Below are 9,749 nucleotides of genomic sequence, written 5' to 3'. Positions count from 1 at the left end.
GAAGTCGTAAGACAATATGTGTGGAAATAACCTGAATATAATATAAATTTTTAAAATTCATGAAGTCTTATAATTGGATAAAAGAAATCAAGTGCATGTATACCGAAGAATTAACAGTATTTTTACGACTCTCTTCCCTACACAAGAAAAAGTGAATTTCTACCTGCACTCACATTTACATTTTGTTCATTTCCGGGACATCTGGAAATGAGGGCAAACCGAAGAATAACACGGCGAACCGAGATTTATTACTGGGTACATACTAACTAAAGACGTGTAATCAGGCATCCTCACCAGATCACTCTTGGTTAAACCATGCTGCGCATTTCTTAGGTTTATGATTTATGTCAAATGATTGGGGGCCTACTTGGGGTAGATGGAAATGCTGTGACCAATAGCTGGCTTCGGAGTCACACCCCGAGGTCAGCACCTAACGTGGTTTACCCCTTCGCCGTATCAAGTTTCTATTGCTGCTTTGAAGACCGTATAACACATAGGGCGTTACTACATAAATATATTAGTTAGAGTGATGACCACCACTTCATGGGTTAGTCCATTGAGTGTGATTAACTGATGTATCCTGGTTGTCCTTGACCTAGATGGGATCGACGAACTGTTTGATATTCAGTGAACCAACTGCCGGATGCTTTGGCTGAGGCTCAATGACATTTCACTGGCCCTTCATAATTCTCGACGCACCGACCATCTTCCAGAAATATAATCGAGCTCATTCATGCCTGACTTTAGTTTAGCTGGGTTCGATAAATTTCATTTAAAATTTATTACGGACAACTGCATTGTGAAACACTGAATATCTGTGGCATCTTCACATCTCAGTGTAACTAGGTTTTTCATTCTTCACTAGAAATTCGGAGATATTATCATAACTCAAACTTTTAAGTCACATTTCCATTTAATTGATGCTTCTTAACTTCAGTTTCTTTTTGAAATCTGTTAATCAGACAATTGTCAAATCACTCGAAATTTGTTTAACTAATTAAATTATCTGGTTCGTATCGATGCTCGCTTTTGTACTAGCGTCCTGATTCCCGTAATGGAAACAGAAAGGAGTGACAAGTTGTTGCAAGAAAAAGCAAGAAAGCAACTGGCAAAAGATCTTAAGCCGATTGAAAAGCTCAGATACCAGTGTCTTTTACGTGGTGCATCCGGGATAGCTGGTATAGGAAGGTAAATAACTAAATACTGTTGGCCTTTATTGTTCTCTTGACGATAGACAATTTCGAATTATTGATGATGACGGAAACAAAAAGCTTGATTTCAAGGAATTTTCGAAGGGGTGCAAAGACTTTGGTGTGGATCTGTCCAAAGATGAAATTAAAGAGATTTTTGATGAAATCGACGCAGATCAGAGTGGATTTATTGATTTTGATGAGTTTCTTATGTCTTTAAGAGTAAGATTCAATTATTCGTTAAAGTGTAAGCCTCCTATGAGCAAATGTAGACTTGACGTACTGAACAAAGCATTTCTGAAAATGGATAAGACGAAAGATGGTGCAATAACTGTACGTTTCCTTTATAAATTATTTCACTCGTCATTTATACTAGCCCTAGATGAATATTATGGGTTCGATTCTGTTAATAAATCATTTGTAAGGTTTCTAAGTGTGGAATTAGAATATTTTGCACCCAACCTCACAAAATTATAAAACATCATTCGACTTCAACTGAAATCGTTATAACCTTTATCGATGATAGTTAATTCGGTTATTATTATCATATTCGAATTCAACCATGATTCACACCTCAGTTTGCAAATTATGTTGGGGAGTTCAGAGATGTAAAACCCAGGAAAGACTATTAGTTTATTGGAAAAGGAAGTGGAATTAACCAGTTGCTTCCAAAAGCTAGAGTTAAAACCCATTCTTAGTCAGACTCTTTACGGTAATTGTTTATTTATGATAAGTTCGCATTTACAGTGTCCACTACTCAGAGAAATTTCTACACATACAAATTTTAAATCAGATCGAAAAACTAGCCTATTATTCTTGGTGCTCGAGAGAGAGTATATTAAACGAAATGTATTAACTGTAATCTCAATAAACGTTTTTGTTACCTTTACTTGGATTAAACAATTAGAATACATCAAATTATTAATCTTATATGTAAGTAAATACATGCACATGGGGTAGCATAAATGAAGCTCCTTAAGTTAAGTACACAGAGCTTATTAAATTATTACATCTTCACTAAAACACACCAATAATTTTTATTCTTTGTTCAGATAGCCATTTTGTACCTGTATTCACAAAACGTAATAAAGTCTTAGATATCTTTACCAAAGTGATATTAACCACTAAGAATAACTTACTTTTATTAAAGTTAACATAGTAAAACTGAAGACTTGTTCACTTTCATCTTTATTTCGCTTTCTGCAATTACCTAAATTTCCCAAATTCTCCTTAATACCTTGCATTATAATAAAGCATAATCTCATGACCTATGATCTATTTGGCCTCTACAGATTATATCATAGGTTATGGAAACTGTGTTTAGCATAACAATTTATACATATCTTAAAGCTATACGTTTTAAGTTTCAGTGAATTTTCTATCGTAATTAGGATGTTTTATCTTTTTTCGCTACAGTTAGTAATATGTGAGCGATTGATATCATGGAATTGACTGCAATTTTAAAAAAATTTCAAAACAAGTATTCTGACGTGACAGTTTGTGTTATACCAGTAAAATATGTACATGTTGTTCATAGATATAGGTGATAGAAATGAGATACTATTTTAACAGTTGGGGAAAACTGACACTTTACTTTGAACACTTATTAAATGCTTTGTTTTTTACTGTAATAAGGTGCATAGAGGAATGGTATCATGAATGCTCTTTAAAATAATTTAGTTTGACTGTGTCCTAGTATTACTTAAAGACTGAGTTCTTGTTAAACATTTTTCATGTACTGAGTATTTAAATGATGGTAGCTTCAGCAGAAAATGACTACCTTCTTTGGTGTCTATATTTAACGTCAAATGGTCCTATCATAGGACAGTAATGAATTATTTTGATTTATTCCAATTTCTCTCTATAGCATAATCCTCTTTTGAGGTTTAAAGCCAGAATGTGTCAAGCTAATGGGATTCTAAATATGGATTTACCAAGCGATGTTCTCAAGTACCTGTTATTATGAACTATTCATCTTTTAACTTACTTAATTCTTGCAGTCGAATAATCTAGAAAACTTCAAGAATGCAATGTGCAATCATAAAGAGGTTTCACGAATGTAAATGGACCATTTTTGTAGATGTAACAAACTTTGAAAATGATCGATTTTCTAAGCCATAGGCATCCGAATTCGAGGAAAAGTTTAGATGTCACTTAATACATTAGATGTAGTCGTTATTAAACGCTAGTTAAAAACGCCAAAACGTTTTTTACATTGAGTTAGGTCCAGTTTTTTATGTGCAATCATTTTACCTTTATATTCAAGAATACACCACATTTTTACTGAGATCATTGACTACTATGTAAGTTGTCTACCGGTGGTCTCGTTAATCAAACAATCCCTCTGATTTTTTGAATTACTTATTTCAGATTGAAGATTTAAAAGGCGTGTATAATGTAAAAAACCATCCAAAGTTTATAAATGGAGAAAAAACTGAAGATGAAATTTTAGTTGAATTCTTAAAAACATTTCAACCACAAAACAATGCTGATGAAGTTGTAAGCAGTTTTAAACATATGATTTTATTTTTCTATGAACATGAATATTTTTTACATTCACTCATTTTTTTCAAATCTTACGATATTGTTTTCTGACCACATTATGAACAAAAATCCTGAATATTTCTCGTCAGTAATTTTCCTACTGTTTTTAATTTCATTTGTCACTATTGCTATAATTTTGAATCCTTTCCTTAATGCTCAAAACACTACAGTTGCTTTGATCTTACATTTACAGATGTAAAATTTGAAGTCAGAAAAAATGCATAGTTTCAGTTAAACATTAAGTTACCTCAAAATAGCGATCAGAAATATGATGCAAAAAGCTATTTGGTGAAATATATTTTGCTTTAAATATAAAAATGGAGTACTTGTGGCAGGCATATGTCGGATTTTTAGATTTGAGGCACTTTAAAATTGTGCCATTACATACTACAATTGTCATCACAAATGCATAACAATAATAGCTCCTCAACTTTGACATTTGATCGGATCATACCATATAATTCAGTATAAATAATCTATTCCTTAAAGTAGTAATTTAAAACTTATAAAGAAAACGAGTTTTTACGGGGACAACGTGAAATTTATCATTGTTTTAGTTCTACCTACCATAAAAATTGACATATTTTGGTAAAGAATTGGTTTGAGAAAAATAATATAACAGTTTTAAACATTTACTGGATATCCGAATGCAGAAATGAATAATTGTTTCTCATTACTTGCCAACGTTTTGGGAATGTATATATGTTCAACTTTGTCGAATGCTGAACTCAGAATAATAGCTATTTCTCGGTAGTTGTGATTTACTTAACATTTTTACTTAACACAATTTACGTAATTGTTAACCATTAATATTTTAAAGGTAAGTGTCTTTCTTCTATATTAATTGTGATGAAGCAAGACAAAAAAAAAACGCTAACTTTAAATGTTTCAGGTGACAAGAGAAGAATTTTTCAATTATTACACTGGTATCAGTGCATCAATTGACAATGATGCTTATTTCGACTTAATGATACGACAAGCCTATAAAATTTAAACTGGACAAAGTTTGTTTACTCAGTGTATCTATTTATATACATGTATATATGTATACATATCACTTATTTTAGGCAATTTTTTAGTTTGTTGTGTGTAAAAATTAAAACGTAACATGTATTGCCTACTACATACCATGCACATGTTGATGATGATTTTATCCTATATATATAACCTTTATACAGTAGGAGATTATTGGCAAACAATAGTCAAGCCACAGCTCAATAGATGAGCGAATGAATTTGCGTTCAACAGGTTAGAAGCTCACCTCATCCGCCAGACGGTAATGCAAGCGACCAGAAGTTGTAAATACTTTATAACCCAGTAAACCATTATACACTAGGATCTTAAATTAATATGTACGTATATATGTATGCGAAAATTCCTTAGCAAGTCAATGAGTGTTTCATATTTATATTATTACAAACGGGATATTTATCTTTTGTACAAAAGTAGGATTAAACAGAAATTATAAAAATTGATTTTTTAATAAAATGAATTCTAAGCTCTTGCAATATTACTTCAATTTTGCTCGAAACGGGACAGAGTTTGAACTAGTTTTGATTTAGGCTAAAATCAGTAGCCTGTTTCTTATAATTGTTTACGTAACTTGTAACGAAAAGATTAAGTAAGAGAAAGATGTGCAAAACATAGAGCATTGTTTAGGAGGACCTGAAAAAGCAGATGTACAACTTTGTTTTATCAAAGTACACAATGTAGTCTTTACTTTAGAATGATTGTAGAAAGACAGAATAATAAAATTAATGAGAGAAATAATATTGAAACAGTTGAAGGAATTAGTTTAAGAACAAGATGCTCAACACTTTGAAAGCATAGTAAATTCCTTGTATATTTTAAGAAGAAATTACTTATCATTTTCAATCATATGGTTTCATTATTTCAAAGACTATAAAGTTCGAGTAGATTGTTTTTTTTATTGGTATATCTGTGAGGGCTGTTCAATATAAAGTTAGTTTTCATCACTAACTAATATCAGGTGGAAGATCACTGAAAATTCATGAATACTTTGCGAGTGTCTTGTATAGTAATCAGTGATTTTCAATTTGTCTTTAGCTGGTGTCATTTGTGCAACGAAAACAGATTTAAAAATTGATAATTATAATTACTATTATGATAACTATATATCTATGCATTGATGGGTGAATTGAATGCTTTATATGTGGATATATATTTGTTGTTCATTTATAACCTGAGTTTAATTTTGTGTTGCCTAGATTTCGCTTTTAAGTAACATCAATAATTGCAAATACACTATGGCATTAACCTTTATCATATTAGCTTCATATACCCTTTTTTCCAGTGTATAATCAGTCTATGATCTACTGACAAACAGATTTTTCATGCTCATGTATTTTTCCCTGTAAACATGCTTCATACCTGGGATAGAAGAGTCAAAACCTGAAAGAGCTATTAGAGCTTAGCGTAACCATAAAACAGTCGATAGTATATCTTAGAAACTGGAGAAGCTTGTAATCGATTATGAAAGTGTTCACTCAGATATAGTTTGGCAGTGATATTTAAACAACTGTGAGTTGGTTAATTGAAAAATTATCCCACCAGGCTCCGGATAAAATGATGAGTAATATAAAACAAGGACCGGAAAAATGTTCACGGAATGATGGTAAGCGATGGTGGACAGCGAGTGAAAACGAGAGGGACCAGACAACTGTTCAGACTTATACAATAAACAAGTATTAAAAATGTCAGCTGTCAGTGACAGTTATTCCAAAAAAGACCGGACTATTATTCAATCTCAGACCAGGTAATTGAAATAATGAACTAAGCGGTTCTATTGGGCTTTAACTACCTTCTGGTTTGAGACTATTCCCAAACAACCTGAGTGGGATAAAAAAACATAGGCGCCCTCAAACTGTTAAGAAAGATGAAAAGAACATAGTTAATATAAGGGAAGGAAGAGTAGACTCACTTCCTACTTACTTGCGCCTGTTACCCCTCGTGGAGCAACATAGGCCGCACACCAGCATTCTCCATCCAACTCTGTCCTGGAAAATCCTTTCCAGTTCTTTTGAGTTACTATTCATCCATTGCATGTCTGCTTCCGATTCCCGTCGTAGTGTATTCTCTGGCCTTCCTCATTTCTGTTTCCACTCACGATTCCAAGTTAGCGTTTGCCCGTGATGTAGTTTAGTGATTTCCGTAATTTGGGTGCTACCCACCTTCAGTATCTATTACTAATTCTCTCTTCATTTGGAAGATGGTTTGTTCTCTCCCACAGTAGGCTGTTGCTGATGGTATCCGGCTAATGGATGTTGAGTATCTTGCATAGACAACCGCTTATAAATATTTGTACCTTTTTGATGATGGATGTGGTAGTTCTCAAATTTTCTTTGTTCATCGATGATGCTACCCAGATACATTAAGATTTTCACCTCTTCCAGAGTTTCTCCACCAAATATGACTGGGTTAGTCTTCTTCGTGTTGTATTCGAGGATCTTACTTCTTCCTTTGTATATGTTGAGGTCTACTGATTCAGAGGCTGCTGCTACAATAGTTGTCCTTATCTGCATTTGTTCATGTTTATGGGATAGAAGGGCCAGATCATCTGAGTAGTAGAAATCTTCTAATTGATTCCGAGCCGTCTATTGTATATTGTCAGGTCCTACTGCTTTCCCACTCTTGATTTGTCTGATGGCCATCCTGATTTCTTCCGTCATTGATGGAGTGATATCTATAGGAATTTTCGTGCGTGCTGATTCGCTGTCCGGTGGATTTAATGCAGCCGGTCTGTTCAAGAGTTCATCTAAGTGTTGTTGAGTGAGTTAGAAGCAGGTTGAAAGAGAGTTATGGATGCGTGGGCCAAGACATGAGATTGGTTGTTTTGGTTGATACATCGTGCGGTAAACGCGATCAGTGGTTTGGTACGTTATACAACATAGATTTCTCTTTTTGTGTGCCTCTAGATTCTGAGTTTTGAGATAATTTTATTGCTTGAAATGATTCTTTCTTCATAATGTCTAATTGTTTTTAATATCCCTGAAACTGCTACTGTGTTGCGATTCATTTGATTAATTTGGTATCCTTTTTGTAATTTAGTATGACAATTTGGTTTGATTTACATTTGTGTTGGATTCTAATGAATACAGATTTTATCCATAATTGTTAACTCTCTTCCAATTCTTTTCTTTGAAATTAGATAACTCGTGAAGAATTTTTCAATTACTATTCTGGTCTCAGTGCATCTGTTGACAATGACGCTTATTTTGATTTAATGATTCGATGCTCTTTTAAATTATAAATAACAAGTGTTAATTAGTAAGTAATTAGTAAGTAGGTAAGTAAAAATGAACGGTTCAGTGCAAAACAGGCTAACAACAGAAAAGGAAAATGCTTTAGTTTTTTGGTTTTGGTTAAACTATTTTTCATATGTGTGTATAGTAAAAAAATTTTATAGTTTTAGTTATTTTCTTCTCCTTTCGAAAAAGATTCAATAGAAATCGTCTTTCCTGTTTATTATTATTATGATTACTGTTATTATGGTATTTGTTCTCGTTCGTTCTTCCCAATTTTGTTTTGTTGTTTGATCGTTTTTATTTTGAAACTTATTAAAACATATCGGCTCAGATTGGTTTTTATCCGTCCAGTTTGTTTTGGAAGTATTTTATTCTTTTTTCCAAGTTGTATGACCTAAATTTTTTGTAAGAGTTTTGTAAAATTCATTTATTGTTATGGTTGTAGTTTGTGTTTCTATATCGTTTATTAGGTTTGCCTTTTTCTATTGAAATTTTTTCGAACACGCACATTATTTATTCGTCTACCTCCTGTCTGTGATAATACATGCTTCGTTTTTGTTAAAAAAGCGAATGTATGTTATTTCAAGAAATAAAAGACCTTATAAACGATCAGGCGTTCTTTTTTTCTGAAATCACTGGCGGCGTAAGTTGGACAACCACTGAAAACCAGAAAGTGTTGGATAGCTGTTTCACACTAGTATGGGACATCCCAGCAGTGAGGATCTATAATCCCACTAAGGATCGAAACCAAGTCTCACAGAGAGCATATTATCTTTAAACCAATAAATTGGCGTCCAGTGAGTGAGATTTATAACTTCAATCAATTCGCGATATTGCGCAACAATTTTCCTTTGACTTCGGCTGGTAGTTTGATGCCTAAAATATTGAATGCTGACTAAGTGGTCAATAGAATAGGAGCTCGACAAGAGACCTACGTTCGATAACGGGTGAGTTTGCGGATGTGCACTGCCTTGGTGTTTAATACTAGGACGAAGAAGCTATCATGTATTTTCTACCTTTCAATAGCTACCTAAGTGAAGTCATTTCGGCAACTTAGTAACACTCGACAATTTACACCCCCTACTGGTGTTAGCTTTCGCCTGTTTCCCAGAGTTTCAAAGTCAAATGTTTTATGCTTATTAGTGTTTATTAGCAAGATATCCGGTCGTAAAATAAAAAATTGAGAAACTGTAGTTCAACTCAAATTAATATTTAACGGTTTATGAGTTCTCTTTAACCAATCTTACTGATGATCAACCTTTACGTGAGACGCCTTTAGAGGAGCTTTAGCTAATGTGAATTTGTATATCTGAAGAATTAATTAACAATGAACAAGTTTATCGACTAAGAGAGTTGCACCGTTTGAAAACAAGTACTTTCAATTAATCCAGGATATTCCACTTTACTTTTTGGACATTTTGAACATTAATTAGATATTCGATTACTTTCACTACTCACTGTTAGATAATATTGAATTTATTCTTTGGTCTATTGAACCAACCTAGAAAAATGCCTGCTTTCGAGTAAATTGGTTGTGTGCATTCTTTTTTGCACGTTATGTAATAGATAAATGAATTATAGGGTTGTATTTCAAGAAAATGGATTCCGTTGATATGCTGGGGTAAATTTATAATTTGAGTATAGACGATGAACTGATGTTATTTAGAGTGCATTTGAACTAAAATGCAAACATGACCACTGTTATTTTTACTGGGAACTTGTTAATATTTTTTAAACTTGATTTAACCGA

At 33.0% G+C, this 9,749-nt stretch overlaps 1 protein-coding gene across 3 annotated transcripts; it reads left to right on the top strand.

Annotated features, from left to right (window-relative positions):
• Positions 1–972: 972 nt before the first annotated feature.
• On the top strand, positions 973–8,609 carry MS3_00002852 (uncharacterized protein; the record flags this gene model as incomplete). Of its 3 annotated transcripts, XM_051210504.1 has the most annotated exons (6): positions 973–1,188; positions 1,235–1,412; positions 1,443–1,523; positions 3,561–3,689; positions 4,627–4,738; positions 7,903–8,609. In XM_051210504.1, exons 1-5 carry the CDS (start codon positions 1,055–1,057, stop codon positions 4,726–4,728), a joined length of 624 nt encoding a protein of 207 aa, XP_051070501.1. In that variant the 5' UTR covers positions 973–1,054. The 3 variants fall into 3 exon arrangements, with proteins under 3 accessions (XP_051070501.1, XP_051070502.1, XP_035586984.2); XM_051210505.1 differs by lacking the exon at positions 4,627–4,738; XM_035732627.2 differs by lacking the exon at positions 4,627–4,738 and having other exon boundaries at positions 1,235–1,523; positions 7,903–8,004.
• Positions 8,610–9,749: the final 1,140 nt, after the last annotated feature.

The sequence above is a fragment of the Schistosoma haematobium genome, chromosome ZW (assembly GCF_000699445.3).
Source record: "Schistosoma haematobium chromosome ZW, whole genome shotgun sequence".
NCBI classification, from domain to species: Eukaryota; Metazoa; Platyhelminthes; class Trematoda; order Strigeidida; family Schistosomatidae; genus Schistosoma; species Schistosoma haematobium.
This window is presented reverse-complemented; position numbering and strand designations above follow the sequence as displayed.